Genomic DNA, 17,690 nt, shown 5'->3' on the forward strand with positions numbered 1-17,690 from the left:
AGTCAAATTTACCCCAAGTAAAGAGCAATAGCAGATGCAGTAATGCTGAACATATCATTCACAAAGTCAAGCACTGAGAACTAAAAAGATTATTATTTTGCAACAAAGAGGGACGGAAAATTTCATTAGACTATCAAATAGTTTGCTGAGCCCCCCCCCCATGTAAGAGTCTGTTATTCATAAAATATCTCCAAATTTACAATGATTTGAAACTCAGTCTCTCTTCACTATTTTTCCTAGTTGTGTAGTAAAATAACAATAAACTAGGTTTGGGAGGATTTTAATGCCAGATCTACTGATAATTGTGTAAACTTGTGCAGGACAATTAACCTGTGATTGTATATACTCGTCAATAAAATGGCTATAATACTAGTAATCTTTGGTAATTCTAACTTGAGGGTTATAAGGGTCAAATAAGATAATGGCCATGGAATTGCTACCTATAGATTTACTATTTAAGCTACAGAAGTTAAGAATGTGTGACACTGGTGAAAGTGTGGACATATAGATCAATGGACATAATAGAGAGTTCAGAAATATATATTGCATCATATATGTATATATATGTACACACACATACACATTTGGTTGACTTTTGATGATGCTGCTGAGGTAATTCAATGCACAAAGAATAGTCTTTCAACATTTCAAGAGTGGTTCAAAACTTGTAAATCCATACCTCCTCCAAAAAAGATTATCAAACCTTAACTCACACAATATACAAAATTTAATAAGAATTAGATCACAGACCTAAATGTAAAACCAAAAGCTATAAAACTTCTAGAGGAAAACTGAGGAAAAACTCTATGTCCTTGGGTTAGGCAAAAAATTTTCAATAAGAAACAAAAATCATGAAACTTAAAAGAATTCATTTAAAAAAGAGAAAACCCACATCATTGCTTTTCAAAAATCACTGTTAAGAAAATGAAGATACAAGCTACATTTAGGAGAAAAAAGTTATAAATCACATATACGATAAATGATTTGCATTGAGGATGCATAAAGAGCTCTTATAGTACAAATATAGGCCCACCAATAGAATAAAAAGCAGGTGAAATATTTGAACATACAATTTATCAAAGAAGATATAAGAGTGACCAATAAACACTTGAAATTGCTTGATATTGTTTGTCATAAAGGAAATGTAAATTAAAATCACAAAGAGATGCCACCACCAACATACTGTTGATGTTCAGTCACTCAGTCTTGTCTGACTTGTTGTGACTCCATGGACTGCAGCATGCCAGGCTTCCCTGCCTTTCATCATCTCCTGGAGTTTGCTCAAAATCATATCCTTTGAGTCAGGGATGCTATCCAACTATCTCATCCTCTGTCATCCCCTTTACCTCTTGCCTTCAATCTTGCCCAGCATCATGATCTCCCAGCATCAGGCCAAAGTATTGGAGCTTCAGCTTCAGCATCAGTCCTTCCAATGAATATTCAGGATTGATTTCCTTTAGGATTGACTGGTTTGATCTCCTTGCTCTCCAAGGGACTCTCAAGAGTCTTCTCCAGCATCACAGTTCAAAAGCATGAATTCTTCAGCATTCTTCTTTATGGTACAACTATCACATCCATCCATGACTACTGAAAAAACTATAGCTTTGACTAGATGGACCTTCATTGGCAAAGTGATGCCTCTGCTTTTTAATACCCTGTCTAGGATTCTTATAACTTTTCTTCTAAGGAACAAGCTTCTTTTATTTTCAAGGCTTTAGTCACCATTGTAAGTGATTTTCAAGCACAAGAAATAGTCTGTTACTGTTTCCCTTGTTTCCCCATCTATTTGCCATGAGGTGATGGGACCAGGTGCCATAATCTTAGTTTTTTGAGTGTTGAGTTTTAAGCCAGCTTTTTCACTCTCCTCTTTCACCTTCATCAAGAGGCTCTTTAGTTCCTCTTTGCTTTCTGCCATTAGGGTGGTGTCATCTGCACATGTGAGGGTATTACTATTTCTCCTGGCAATCTTGACTCCAGTTGTGCTTCATCCAGCCCTGTATTTTGCATGATATAGTCTGCATATGAGTTAAATAAGCAGAGTGATAATTACATACTTGACATACTGCTTTCCTAATTTTGAACCAGTCCATTGTTCCACTTTCTGTTATATAAACTATTGCATCTTTACCTGCATACAGGTTTCTCAGGAGGCAGGTAAGGTGGTCTGGTATTCCTATGAACATACTAAATAGATTAGGTTAAAGAGACTGACAATAGCAAGTGCTTATGAGAAGAATGTGGAGCAATTAAAAGTCTCATATTTTGTTGGTGGGAGGGTAAAGCCATACAGCCACTTCGGGAAATGTCTTGCAGTTTCTTAAACATAGCCTTTCTTACCATCTGACTCAGCAATCTTACTCTTAAGTATTTACCCAAGGGACATGAAAATGTACGTCTACAAAAAGGCATACATGAATATTCATAGCAGCTTTATCCATAATAGCCCCAAACTAGATGTAACACAAATTTTCATCACCAGATGAATAACAAATTGTGATCATGCTTATGCAATTGTGTCCAATGTCAAAACTAAACGTGTGAAAAGGTGAATTTTATTATATGTAAATTATATTTGATATAAATAAAAAACATGATTAAAAATTATTAGCCAGCTTTCTTGCCAAATAGCTTGAAAATAAGCTATGAGCATCCTCTGCAACTGGAGAACCTGTCTCAAAGAGAATAGCAGGAACTTTAATATCATTTGCTCAAAAAGCTGCATAAAATATATTAAAATTAGTTAATTCCATGGGCATTCCTTTTACAATTGAGAGGATAAAGTTGTATTAACCATATTCAATCTATGGATATGTTTACTGCACCAGTTATATCAACTCAATTTAGAACTTATTTGCCCTAATAAAAGGGCTTCCTTTTCAGATCATTTAATATCAAGTGAATGGTCTGCAAATGATTCAAGCTAAATTATTTATTTAAAGGCATTCTACGGTAATCTAAGTTATAAGTAAGCATTATAATTCCACTTGTTCCTGCCATAATACATTTGACTAATTCTAAACATTATATTTTCTTAGTATTTATTGTCAGAACAACAGTATTAGTAAAGTACTGGTCAGGAAGTCTTTTTGAATACAGGAGATATCTATCTTCATTATCACAGTGTCTCCTTTGAAGGCACAAGTCTATCTGAACTACACTCACTGTTCACAAGAAGCATTTTAAAAACAATTCATATTTGCAAAAGTCAGGAAGCATCTTTTGGTATGCAGACCTCTAATTTCTCCTGAAACTATTCCTCTTCCTTATGTATTTATGCAATGTTTTAAAACATAAATAGCTTTAAGATAATTTAATATTACAGACATTTTCTTCTTGAAACTGCGATTTGCAAGCCTATTAAACACTTTCTAGATTATAGGCAGCAATTTATGTGGCCTTTTAAGATATTCCTAAGTTAATGGTTTGAGTGGAAGTATTGATAAACATCAGTTACTGAATTTCACAAAACAAGATGTAGCTAATTTTTCTTATTAAAATCTTCCTTTTATTTCCACTAAATTATGTCAATTATTCTCCAAGATGGCTGTAGGAAGCACTCAAGGTTTCATATGGACCAGGGCTTTGATCTTTCTTTGACAAAGGAGGCAAAAATATACAATGGAGAAAAAACAATCTCTTTAACAAGTGTTGCTGGGAAAACTGGATGGCCATCTGTAAAAGAAGGAAACTAGAGCACTTTCTAACACCATACACAAAAATAAATGCAAAATGGATTAAAGATCTAAATGTAAGACCAGAAACTATAAAACTCCTAGAGGAAAACATAGGCAGAACACTCAGACATAAATCACAGCAAGATCCTCTATGATCCACATCCCAGAATAATGGAAATAAAAACAAAAATAAACAAATGGGGCCTAATTAAACTTAAAAGCTTTTGCACCACTAAGGAAAGTGTAAGTAAGGTGAAAAGGCAGCCTTCAGAATGGAAGAAAATAGTAGAAAATGAAAAAACTGACAAAGAATTAATCTCAAAAATATACAAGCAGCTCAATACCAGAAAAATAAATGACCCAATCAGAAAATGGGCCAAAGAACTAAACAGACATTTCACCTAAGAAGACGTATAGATGGCTAATAAACACATGAAAAGATGCTCAACTTCATTTATTATCAGAGAAATGCAAATCAAAACCACAATGAGAGGAGTGTGAAGACAGTGGAGGAATAGGACAGGGAGACCATTTTCTCCCCCACAAATTCATCGAAAGATCATTTGAACACTGAACAAATTCCACAAAGCAACTTCTGAATGCTGGCAGAGGACACCAGGCACCCAGAAAGACAGCCCATTGTCTTCAAAAGGAGGTGGGAAAAGATATAAAGGATAAAAAGAGAGACAAAAGAGTTAGGGATGGAGACCCGACCCAGGGAGGGAGTCTTAAAAGAGGAGAAGTTTCCAAACACCAGGAAACCCACTCACGGGCAGGTCTGTGTGGAGTTTCAGAATCTCAGAAGGCAACATAACTGGGAGGAAAAATAAATAAATAAAACCCATAGATTATGTGCCTAACTGCAACTCCCAGTGGAGAAGTAGCCCAGACACTCACATCCCTCACCAGCAAGTGGGGGCTGAACAGGGAGACATGGGCTGTATTTCTTGGGGTAAGGACCCGGCCTGAATGCCCTGAGGAAAATCTGAGGGAGCTAACGTGAGACAGCAACCCAAAATGTTGGATAGCCAGAAATAGAGGAACAAACAAACAAAAAGAAACAGAGAGAATTTCCCCGTGAAATGCTCTAGCCTAAGGCACTGCTGGGCCCACTCACAGAACAAAGGATTGAGTGAATACTAGAGGAGAGCTAGTCAGCAGCGGACTGGCAGTGGACAGGCTCATCCCCCACCAGAGGCAGAGAGACAGGCTGGTGAAGGCCAGAGCCAGAAGGCGAAGGGCAAACTCAGCCCCAGAGACGGCATCTTCTACCAAACTGTGAACAGGCTCCCAGTTGCTAACCAAGTCTTCCTGGGATCCTGGAGGGTTGACATCCACCAGGAGGGTCGCAGCCAGAGATCAGCTCCCCAGAGGAGACACATAGCACACCTAAGATGGCACTCCCGTTGTGCACCCAGGAAACTGAGCGGCTGGGATGTGGGAGGTGATAAGATGCACAACTTACCTGAGGAGTGTGCCCTCGCTAAGCACCTGGTCGCCTGAGCTGCTCGGACCTGGGAAGAGCACAAAACGCAGGCCCAACCAAGTCTGTGCCTTTGTGGCATACCAAGAACCTGAACTTGGGTGGCTTACCTGGGAAGTGCACCCAACCCAGGGCCCACTTTAGGCATTTCCCCTGCAGAGCAACCTGGAGCCTGAGCAGTATAGACTGGGAAAGCACACAGGTCGTGAGCGGGGGCAAAGCCAGTGTGGCCCAGACACTGCGAGCACTCCCCACACACGCCAGTGCTATTTGTTTGCAGTGTTCCTCCCTCCCTGCAGCACAACTGAAAAAGTGAGCCTAAATAAATTACCACCTTCACCATCTTGTGTCAGGGTGGAAATTAGACACTGAAGAGACATGAAAACAGAGGAAGCCAAAATAAACAATGAAAAAGGAACCCCTTTGGAAGTGACAATGGCAACAGACTAAAACCTGTACTTAGCACTGACTACATTGGAAGGGGCCTATAGACCTTGAGAAGAAGTATAAGCTGAAACAAGGAGCTATCTGAAACTGAACTGACCCCACACTGCCCTCAACAGCTCAGGAGAAATTCCTAGATATATTTTACTATTATCATTTTTAAATTTTTTGTTTTTAATTTCTTTATTACTCCTTTAATTTTCACTTTAATAATTTACTATTACCTTGCAAAAAATACCCTATTTTTAAAGCAAATTTCAAATGCATATTTTTTTTATTTTTGTGAATTTGCTTCTTTTTTTTAATATTGTATTTTTGAGAGTTTAACCTCTACTCTAGATTTTTAATCTTTGCTTTTTGGTATTTGCTATCAATTTTGTACCTTTAAGAATCCAATTTTCAAAAAAAAAAAATCCAATTTTCAGAACGCATTTTTACATAGGAGTGTGATTACTGGCTTGATTTCTCTCTCACCTTTTGACTCTCCTTTTTCTCCCCCAGGTAACCTCTATCTCCCCCCCCCCCCCCCCCCGCTTCTCTTCTCTACTTAATTCTGTGAATCTCTTTGGGTGTTCCGGGCTGTGGAGAACATTTAGGGAACTGATTACTGGCTAGATTGGCCTTTCTCCTTTTGACTCCCCCTCCTCTCCTCCTGGTCACCTCTGTCTCCTTCCTCCCTCTTTTCTCTATGGAACTCTGTGAACTTCTCAGAGTGTTCCAAACTCTGGAGAGCAAACAGGGAATTGATTACTGGCTAGATTGCTCTCTTCTCTTTTTATTCCCTCTCTTCTCTTCCAAGTCACCCCTAACTCCCTCCTCCCACTTCTTTTCTCCATGTAACTCTATGCATTTCTCTAGGTGTCCCTCACTGCGGAGAATCATTTCACCATTAACTTAGATGTTCTCTGGGGAACATTAATCAAAAAGAGCTCATCCAAAAGTCTCCATACCTACACTGAAACCAAGTTCCACCCAAGAGCAAACAAGTTTCAGATCAAGACATACCAAGCTAATTCTCCAACAACGCAGGAACATAAACCAAGCTTTAAAATACAGGCGGCCAAAAGTCAAACCAAACCCATCGATACCTCAGAACTCACTACTGGACACTTCATTGCACTACAGAGAGAAGAGGTCCAGCTCCACCCATCAGGACACTGACACAAGCTTCCCTAACCAGGAATCCTTGAAAGCCACTCGTCCAACCCCACCCACAGGGGAAAACCTCCACAATAAAAAGGAACCAAAAGCTTGCAGGCTAGAGAAAGGCCACATGAAACACAGCAATCTAAACAAAATGAAAAGGCAGAGAAATATTCAGCAGGTAAAGAAACATGATAAATGCCCACCAAACCAAACAAGAGGAGGAGATAGGGAGTCTACCTGAAAGAGAATTCAGAATAATGATAATAAAAATGATACAAAATATTGAAAACAAAATGGAGTTACAGATAAATAATCTGGAGACAAAGATTGAGAAGATACAAGAAAAATTTAACAAGGACCTAGAAGAAATAAAAAAAAGTCAATCAATAATGAATAATACAAAAAGTGAGATCAAAAGCACTCTGGAGGGAACCAACAGTAGAATAACTGAGGCAGAAGATAGGATAAGTGAGGTGAAAGATAGAATGGTGGAAATAAATGAAGCAGAGAGAAAAAAGAAAAAAGAATTAAAAGAAATGAGGACAACCTTAGAGACCTCTGGAACAATGTCAAATGCCCCGACATTTGAATCATAGCAGTCCAAGAATAAGAAGACAAAAAGAAAGGCAGTGAGAAAATACTTGAGATAATAGATGAAAAATTCCCTAAAATGGGGAAGGAAATAGCCACCCAAGTCCAAGAAACCCAGAGAGTCCCAAACAGGATAAGCCCAAGGCGAAACACCCCAAGACACATATTAATCAAATTAACAAAGATCAAACACAAAGAACAAATTTTAAAAGCAGCAAGGGAAAAACAACAAGTAACACACAAGGGGATTCCCATAAGGATAACAGCTGATCTTTCAATAGAAATTCTTCAGGCCAGAAGGGAATGGCAGGACATAGTTGAAGGGTTGAAAGAGAAAAACCTACAAGCCAGATTACTGTACCCAGCAAGGATCTCATTCAAATATGAAGGAGAAATCAAAAGCTTTACAGACAAACAAAAGCTGAGAGAATTCAGCACCCCCAAATCATTTCTCCAACAAATGCTAAAGGATCTTCTCTAGACAGGAAACACAGAAAGGGCATGTAAACTCAAACCCAAAACAGCAAAGTAAATGGCAACTGGTTCATACTTATCAATAATCACCTTAAATGTAAATGGGTTGAATGCCCCAACCAAAAGACAAAGACTGACTGAATGGATAAAAAAAAAGACCCCTATATATGTTGTCTACAAGAGACCCACCTCAAAAGGGACACATACAGACTGAAAGTGAAGGGCTGGAAAAAGATATTTCACACAAATGGAAACCAAAAGAAAGCAGGAGTAGCAATACTCATATCAAATAAAATAGACTTTGAAATAAAGTCATGGAAAGAGACAAAGAAGGACACTACATAATGATCAAAGGATCAATCCAAGAAGAAGATATAACAATTATAAATATATATGCACCCAACATAGGAGCACCACAATATATAAGGCAACATGCTAACAAGTATGAAAGGGGAAATTAGCATTAATACAATAATAGTGGGAGACATTAATACCCCACTCACACTTATGGATAGATGAACTAAACAGAAAATTAGCAAGGAAACAGAAACTTTAAATGATACAATGGACCAGTCAGACCTAATTGATATCTATAGGACATTTCACCCATTAACAATGAATTTCACCTTTTTCTCAAGTGCACACAGAATCCTCTCTAGGATAGATCACATCTGGGGCCATACATTTAGCCATGGTAAATTCACAAAACTGAAATCATCTAAAGGATCTTTTCTGATCACAAAGCAGTGAGATTAGATGTCAACTACAGGAAAAAAAAAAACTATTAAAATACAAATATATGGAGGCTAAAAAACACACTTCTGAATAACAAACAAATCACAGAAGAAATAAAAAGAAATCAAAATATGCATAGAAGCTAATGAAAATGAAAACACAATAACCCCAAATATCTGGGATTCAGTAAAAGTAGTGCTAAGGAGGAGGTTCATAGCAATACAAGCTTACTTCAAGAAACAGGAGAGAAACCAAATAAATTACCTAACTCTACACCTAAAGCAACTAGAAAAAGAAGAATGAAGAAACCCAGGTTTAGTAGAAGGAAAGAAATCATAAATATTAGGGCAGAAATAAATTTAAAAGGAACAAAGGAGACCATAGTAAAAATCAACAAAGATAAAAGCTAGTTCTTTGAGAAGATAAATAAAATAGACAAAACATCAGCCAGACTCATCAAGAAATAAAGGAAGAGGAATGTAATCAACCAAATTAGAAATGAAAATGGAGAAATCACAAAGACAACACAGAAATACACCCGATTATAAGAGACTACTATCAGCAACTATATGCCAATAAAGTGGACAACTTGGAAGAAATGGGAAAATTCTTAGAAAGTATATCTTTCCAAAACTGAACCAGGAAGGAATAGAAAATCTTAACAGACACATCACAAACACAGAAATCGAAACTGTAATCAGAAATCTTCCAACAAACAAAAGCCCAAGACCAGATTGCCTCACAGCTAAATTCTACCAAAAACTTAGAGAAGACCCAACACCTATCCTACTCAAACTCTTCCAGAAACTTGCAGAGGGGGGTAAACTTCCAAACTCATTCTATGAGGCCACCATCACCCTAATACCAAAACCAGAAAAATATGCCTCAAAAAAAGAAAACTGGAGACCAATATCACTGATGAACATAGATGCAAAAATCCTTAACAAAATTCTAACAAACAGAATTCAACAATTATAAAAGCCATACGATTATCTCAATAGATGCAGAGAAAGCCTTTGACAAATTTCAGCATTCATTTATGATAAAAACCCTCCAGAAAGCAGACATAGAAAGAACATAACTCAACATAATAAAAGTCATAAATGATAAACCCAGAGCAAACATTATCCTCAATGGCGAAAAAGTGAAAGTGTTTCCCTTAAAGTCAGGAACAAGACCACTCTCACCACTACTATTCAACATAGTTTTGGAAGATTTAGCCACAGCAATCAGAGAAGAAAAAGATATAAAAGGAATCCAGTTTGGAAAAGAAGAAGTAAAACTCACACTGTTTGCATATGACACGATCCTCTACATAGAAAACCCTAAAGACACCACCAGAAAATTACTAGAGCTAACCAAAGAGTATAGTAAAGTTACAGGATATAAAATTAACACAGAGAAAGCCATTGCATTCCTATACACTAACAATGTGAAAACAGAAAGAGAAATTAAGAAAACAATTCCATTCACCAATGCAACAGAAAGAAAATATTTAGGAATAAATCTACCTAAAGAAATAAAAAACCTGTATATAGAAAACTATAAAACATTGATGAAAGAAATCAAAGATGACACAAATAGATAGAGAAATATACCATGTTCATGGATCAGAAGAATCAATATAGTGAAAATGAGTATAATACCCAAAGTAATCTATAGATTCAATGCAATCCCTATCAAGCTACCAATGGTATTTTCCACAGAACTAGAACAAATAATTTCACAATTTGTATGGAAATAGAAAAAACCTCAAATAGTCAAAGCAATCTTTAGAAAAAATAATGGAACTGGAGGAATCAACCTGCCTGACTTCTGACTATACTGCAAAGCTACTGTCATCAAGACATTATGATACTGGCACCAAGACAGAAATATAGATCAATGGAGCAAAATAGAAATTCCAGGGATAAATCCACTCACCTATGGACACCTTATCTTTGACAAAGGAGGCAAGAATATACAATGGAAAAAAGACAATCTGTTTAACAAGTGGTGCTGGGAAAACCACTTGTAAAAGAATGAAACTTGAATGCTTTCTAACACCATCCACAAAAATAAACTCAAAATGGATTAAATACCTAAATGTAAGACCAGATCTAAACTACAAAACTCCTAGAGGTAAACATAGGCAAAACACTCTGTTACATAAATCATAGCAGAATCCTCTATGAGCCACCTCCCAGAGTGATGGAAATAAAAGCAAACATGAACAAATGAGACCTAATTACATTTAAAAGATTTTGTGCAAAGAAGGAAACTATAAGCGAGGTGAAAAGACAGCCTTCAGAATGGGAGGAAATAATAGCAAATGAAGCAACTGACAAAGAATTAATCTCAAAAATATACAAGCAGCTCCTGCAGCTCAATTCCAGAAAAATAAGCGACCCAATCAAAAAATTATACCCCAAAAAACTACACAGTAGACCCAAAGAACTACACAGATATTTCTCCAAAGAAGACATACAGATGGCTGAAAAACACATGAAAAGATGCTCAACATTGCTCATTATCAGAGAAATACAAATCAAAACCACAAAAAGGTACCATCTCACCCTGGTCAGAATGGTTGATATCACAAATCTACAAACAATAAATGCTGGAGAGGGTGCAGAGAAAAAGGAATACTCTTACACTGTTAATGGGAATGCAAACTAATACAGCCACTATAGAGAACAGTGTGGAGATTCCTTTAAAAAATGGCAATAGAAGTGCCATACGACCCAGCAATCCCACTATTGGGCATACACACTGAGGAAACCAGAATTGAAAGAGACACCTGTACCCCAATGTTCATTGCAGCACTGTTTACAATAGCCAGGATATGGAAGCAACCTATATGTCCATCAACAGATGAATGTATAAGAAAGCTGTGATACATATACACAATTAGATATTATTCAGCTATTAAAAATAATGCATTTGACTCAGTTCTAATGAGGTGGATGAAACTGGAGCCTATTATACAGAGCAAAGTAAGTTAGAAAGAAAAACAGCAATACAGTATACTAATATATATATATGGAATTTAGAAAGATGGTAATCACGACCCTATATGCATGGCAGCAAAATAGACACAGATGTAAGGAACAGACTTTTGGACTCTGTGGGAGAAAGTGAGGGTGGGATGATTTGAGAAAATGGTATTGAAACATGTATATTATCATATGTGAAATAGATCACTAGTCCAGGTTTGATACATGAGACAGGGTGCTCAGGGCTGGTGCACTGGGATGACCCTGAGGGAAGGGATGGGGAGGGAGGTGGGAGGGGTGTTCAGAATGGGGGATGCATGTATACCCATGGCTGATTCATGTGAATGTATGGCAAAAACCACCACAATATTGTAAATACTTAGCCTCCAATTAAAATAAATTTAAAAATATATAAATAAATTAAAAGTAAAAAAAAAAAAACAGAAAAAAAAACACAATGAGGTACCATCTCACTCTGGTCAAAATGGCTATCATCACAAAGTCTACAAACCATAGGTGTTGGAGAGTGTGAAGAAAAGGGAGCCCTCTTACACTGTTGGTGGGAATGCAAACTAATACAGCTACTGTGGAGAACAGTGTGAATATTCTTTTAAAAAAACTGGAAATAGAAGTGTCATATGACCCAGCAATCCCACTGCTGGGCATACACACTGAAGAACCAGAATTGGAAGAGACACATGTAGCCCAATGTTCATTGCAGCACTATTTACAATAGCTAGGATATGGAAGCAACCTAGATGTCTATTGGCAGAAGAATGGTTAAGAAAGCTGTGGTATGTATACACAATGGAATATTAGTCAGCTATTAAAAATAATGCATTTGAGTCAGTTCTCATGAGGTGGTTGAAACTGGAGCCTATTCTACAGAGTGAAGTAAGACAGAAAGAGAAACACCAATACATATATGGAATTTAGAAAGATGGTATTGACGACCCTATGTGCAAGACAGCAAAAGAGACAAAGATGTAAAAACAGACTTTTGGATTCTGTGAGAGATGGCAAAGGTGGGACAGTATGAGAGAATAGCATTGAAACATGTATATTACCAAATGCAAGATAGACGACCAGTGCAAGTTTGATGCACTCAAAGCTGGTACTCTGGGACAACCCAGAGGGCTGGTGTGGGGAGGGAAGTGGGAGGAGGGTTCAGGATGGTGGGACACATGTACCCATGACTGATTCATGTCTATGTATGGCAAAAACCACCACAATATTGTAAAGCGATTAGTCTCCAATTAAAATAAATAAATTAATGTTTTTAAAATGCAGCTAAACCTGAGGCATTATGACATAGCTAATCATGCCTGAAAACTGATCTCGTTCACTTGTCTCACAAGCATTTCAGGTAGTTAGAACTCTTAGTAATATGGATTCCTGGCAAATATCTCAATCAGAAACTCCACTATGCCAACACTGAATATTGATGGTTGTATAGTAGTAATTTCCAAATGCAAATAGAAAACACTTGCATATTAAATGAACACGCCTAATAATATTAAATATATTTCCAAAGGATATGAATTTATTCTAGGAACTAGTTACTGGATACCTATGACTTAAGCACTAGGTGCTTAACATATACATGAATAAGATATGTATCTGACTTCAAGAAGCTTATGGTGAATATATTCAAGAAACCAACAAAGTGATTCTGAACCCTAAACAAAGGAGACTAGCATGTGCAAAGAGAATAGAATGATTGTCTTTGAAGGAAGATCAAATTTCCAAACTGGTAGGGGTATTTTAAATCCCACTTCTGGGCATACACACCGAGGAAACCAGATCTGAAAGAGACACGTGCACCCCAATGTTCATCACAGCACTGTTTATAATAGCCAGGACATGGAAGCAACCTAGATGCCCATCAGCAGACGAATGGATGAGGAAGCTGTGGTACATATACACTACGGAATATTACTCAGCCATTAAAAAGAATTCATTTGAATCAGTTCTAATGAGATGGATGAAACTGGAGCCCATTATACAGAGCGAAGTAAGCCAGAAAGATAAAGACCATTATAGTATACTAACACATATATATGGAATTTAGAAAGATGGTAACGATAACCCTATATGCAAAATAGAAAAAAAAGACTCAGATGTATAGAACAGACTTTTGGACTCTGTGGGAGAAGGCGAGGGTGGGATGTTTCAAGAGAACAGCATCGAAACATATATGTTATCTAGGGTGAAACAGATCACCAGCCCAGGTTGGGTGCATGAGACAAGTGCTCGGGCCTGGTGCACTGGGAAGACCCAGAGGGATCGGGTGGAGAGGGAGGTGGGAGGGGGGACCGGGATGGGGAATACATGTAAATCCATGGCTAATTCATTTCAATGTATGACAAAAAACACTGCAATGTTGTAAAGTAATTAGCCTCTAACTAATAAAAATAAATGGAAAAAATAAATAAAGGCTGAGTAATATTTAAAAAAATAAATAAATCAATGTACTGAAATTAGCAATGAGAACTGCTATATGAGGTTTCACTTATCGTTATTTTGGAATTAAAGTAACAAAATTCACTGATGGGTTGAACTGAAATATCTTGAATAATGACTATAGAGAGACATATTTTCTATATAGGTGCTAATTTTTGAGAGTTTAATAAAAGTTTGTATAGAATGATGATGTGTTATAAAAGATATCTTAATAAGGGAGCAAAAGACCCCTTGTTCCCACAGCATTCACCAAAATGGAAAACACTGAATCTTTAAATGTCCTTTAGAATTCAATGAAAATGACATTTCTGGACTGGATACTCTGGCTTGCTGATGTCTTCAGCTTCAAACCTTTCAAGTGAGCTGGTACACCAATGGGTAAATGTCCTGGAAAGAATCCTCTGAGTTCTGGGACCAGTCCTATCTGACCTGTTTGAGAGTACTGAGTACACTTAATAGCTGTGCAACCCAGTCGTATCATCAGTAATTTCCATAGCCTGTGCCAAGCGATGGTTTGCAAAGCCATTTAAACCCTGGACTGGACATTTATAAATGTTATATGACCATGGAGAGATTAGAATGATCTCTTGTACTTCACAACCAACAACCTTATAATTTTATTAGTTAAAATATAGTTTAAATACAGGATTATATTGTGCTTTTTGACCACTTAGGAAATAAATTTCAAAAAATAATTTCCTTCTGTGTTTACAATGTTCAATATTTTAAAGTCTGACATGTCATAAACAGTTGAAAAACAGAATATGTTGAATTACATAGTTTTCAATTATAATAAAACTGAAAAAGGTTAATGACAGCTGCTATCTTTCTGATTAAATGTTATCTTTTGTTAACATTTTAAAATTACTATTATCTATGAAAAAAATGACTCTGTGGTCAAAATTTCAGAAGGTCCCAAAGCTACCTAGTAAGATATGACATGGATTAACAAAGGGACAACAATTAAACATCTATGAAAAACATATCAACATCTAGACTGATAGCTTATGTCAAAAATTTTTAAAAAACAAAATTATGTATGGCATGCTGTCAAAGTAAGTCTTTCATTTTAGTAACAAGTGACATTAAGAAAAGGTCATCTGTATTCATATTAATTCAGTAATTGCCATGGGGATTGTTTTTAAACTTCTTCTAAAACAGGTATATTATTATATGTTTTTAAAAAATCTTCATAAACTGAAACTCAAGATAAAATTAACAAGGAACACTAGGGAAAATATCCCCTTTGCAATCATTTAAAAATGAACATAGGCTTTAAAAAAACTATTGTCATAAATTTCACACTAACCACCACTATGCCTCATCTTGCAATGCAGCATTAATACTTACTGCTGCTCAGCAAACTGTTCTTAAGACCTTAACCACTAAACTGACCAGCATTAATTAAAATGCCCAGCACAATGACTAATATCCAGATGCCTGAGCGAGTCAATGCAGAGCCTCAGGATGCTTAATTTATCAAATGGAAAATGGAAGTGAAAAAAACTGGTACATAGGTACTGTAAAAGTCTACCTCTTTTAATCAGTCAGTTCAGTTCAGTCACTCAGTCATGTCTGAATCTTTGCAATACCATGGACTGCAGCATGCCAGGATTCCTGTCTATCACCAACCTCCTTTAATACCTTCTCTTAAAAAATTAAGGATCTGAAATTACCTTATAATCCAAGAAAGAATTCACTTGCTCTACTTCAGAATTACTTAGCATATCACTTTCTTCATCATCAATAATTTCTATTTTCTGTAACACAAGTAGAGAAGTTTTCATAAATATATATCATCATCACCGTTACACTCAATAATGTATAGAGCATATCTTTCAATGTTCAGTTTTAGCGATGGGGTTTTCTAGTCTAGGTTATCAAGAGTAAGTTCTAAATGGTTCCTCAGCCTTACACCTAGTATGTGTCTGAGCCACCTCCTTTAGTAATAGAAAGTTATTGTAATATAATTTAAAATAGAAAAATCACTTTCATAATATCCTTGAAAAAATAAGTAATCAAACTCTGCTTAAATAGTGCCCTTCAGGAACAGGGAATTTGTTTTCTGTAAAGGTGGACTAAAAGTTTAATTGGCTGTCAGAACTTTCTTCTTTACACTTTCGTATTTCTCTTTGCAACTTGTAATGCAAAATATCAACATTCATTGCAAAGTCAAATACAGTTTTGTTTTGTTTTTTTTTTCCCCAAAAAAATCCACTGATTCACAACTCTCCATTAGTGAGATAATTGAAAGCAGACATTTAGAATATAATGGTGATAAGAGTATGGTGATTTGTTTCCTTCACTGGACAGTAAGTGAGAAGAGAGAGAGAGCAAAAACAAGAGAAACACTAAACTGCCCTTCAGTTCAGTTGCTCAGCCGTGTTCAGCTATTTGCAATCCCGTGGACTGCAGCACACCAGGCTTCCCTGTCCATTACCAACTCCTGGAGCTTGCCCAAACTCATGTCCATCAAGTCAGTGATGCCATCCAAACATCTCCTCCTCTGTCATTCCCTTCTCCTCCTGCCCTCAATCTTTCCCTAGCATCAGGGTCTGTTCAAATAAGTTGGTTCTTTTCATCAGGTGGCCAATGTATTGGAGTTTCCAGCTTCAGCATCAGTCCTTCCAAAGAATATTCAGGATGGACTGACTTCCTTCAGAACTGACTGGTAAGACCTCCTTGCAGTCTAAGGGACTCTCAAGAGTCTTCACCAACACCACAGTTCAAGGGCATCAATTCTTTGGCATTCAGCTTTCTTTATATTACAACCCTCGCATCCATACATGACTACTGGAGAAACCATAGCTTTGACTAGATGGACCTTTGTCGGTAAAGTAATGTCTCTGATTTTTAATATGCTGTCTAGTTTGGACATAGCTTTTCTTCCAAGAAGCAAGTACCTTTTAATTTCATGGCTACAGTCACCATGTGCAGTGATTTTGGAGCCCAAGAAAATAAAGTCTTTCACTATTTCCATTATTTCTCCATTTATTTGCCATGACCAGAAGCCATGATCTGAGTTTTTTGAGCTTTAAGACAACTTTTTCACTCTCCTCTTTCACTTTCACCAAGAAGCTCTTTAGTTCTTGTTCACTTTCTGCCATAAGAGTGGTGTCATCTGCATATCTGAGGTTATTTATATTTCTCCCATCAGCAATCTTGATTCCACCTTGTGCTTCATCCAGCCCAACATTTCCTATGATGTACTCTGCATATAAGCTAAATAAGCAGGGTGACAATATACAACCTTGATGTACTCCTTTCCCAAATTGGAACCAGTCTGTTGTTCCATCTCCCATTCTATCTGTTGCTTCTTGACCTGCATACAGATTCTTCAGGAGGTGGGTCAGGTTGTCTGGTATTCCCATCTATTGAAGACTTTTTCACAGTTTATTGTGATCCACACAGTCAAAGGCTTTGGCATAGTCAATGAAGCAAATATTTTTCTGGAACTCTCTTGCTTTTTCTATGATCCAATGGATGTTGGCAATTTGATCTCTTGTTCCTCTACCTTTTCTAAAATCAGCTTGAATTCTGAAAGTTCATGACTCACATACTATTGAAGCCAGGCTTGGAGAATTTTGAGTATTACTTTGCTAGCATGTGAGATGAATGCAATTGTGCAGTAGTTTGAATATTCCTTGGTGTTGTCTTTCTTTAAGATTGGAATGAAAACTGACATTTTCCAGTCCTGTGGCCACT

At 36.9% G+C, this 17,690-nt stretch overlaps 1 protein-coding gene across 4 annotated transcripts in view; it reads right to left on the reverse strand.

The window, feature by feature from the left end:
* HDX (highly divergent homeobox) overlaps positions 1-17,690 on the reverse strand; it is a 206,092-nt gene that overhangs the window by 8,435 nt on the left and 179,967 nt on the right. For all 4 annotated transcript variants that reach the window (XM_070461781.1, XM_020880858.2, XM_020880857.2 and 1 more), the window contains one exon: positions 15,662-15,745. In XM_070461781.1, the coding sequence (XP_070317882.1) occupies positions 15,662-15,745 (84 nt within the window). The remainder of the gene's footprint in view (positions 1-15,661; positions 15,746-17,690) is intronic.

This window comes from Odocoileus virginianus, chromosome X (genome assembly GCF_023699985.2).
Source record: "Odocoileus virginianus isolate 20LAN1187 ecotype Illinois chromosome X, Ovbor_1.2, whole genome shotgun sequence".
Lineage (NCBI taxonomy): Eukaryota > Metazoa > Chordata > Mammalia > Artiodactyla > Cervidae > Odocoileus > Odocoileus virginianus.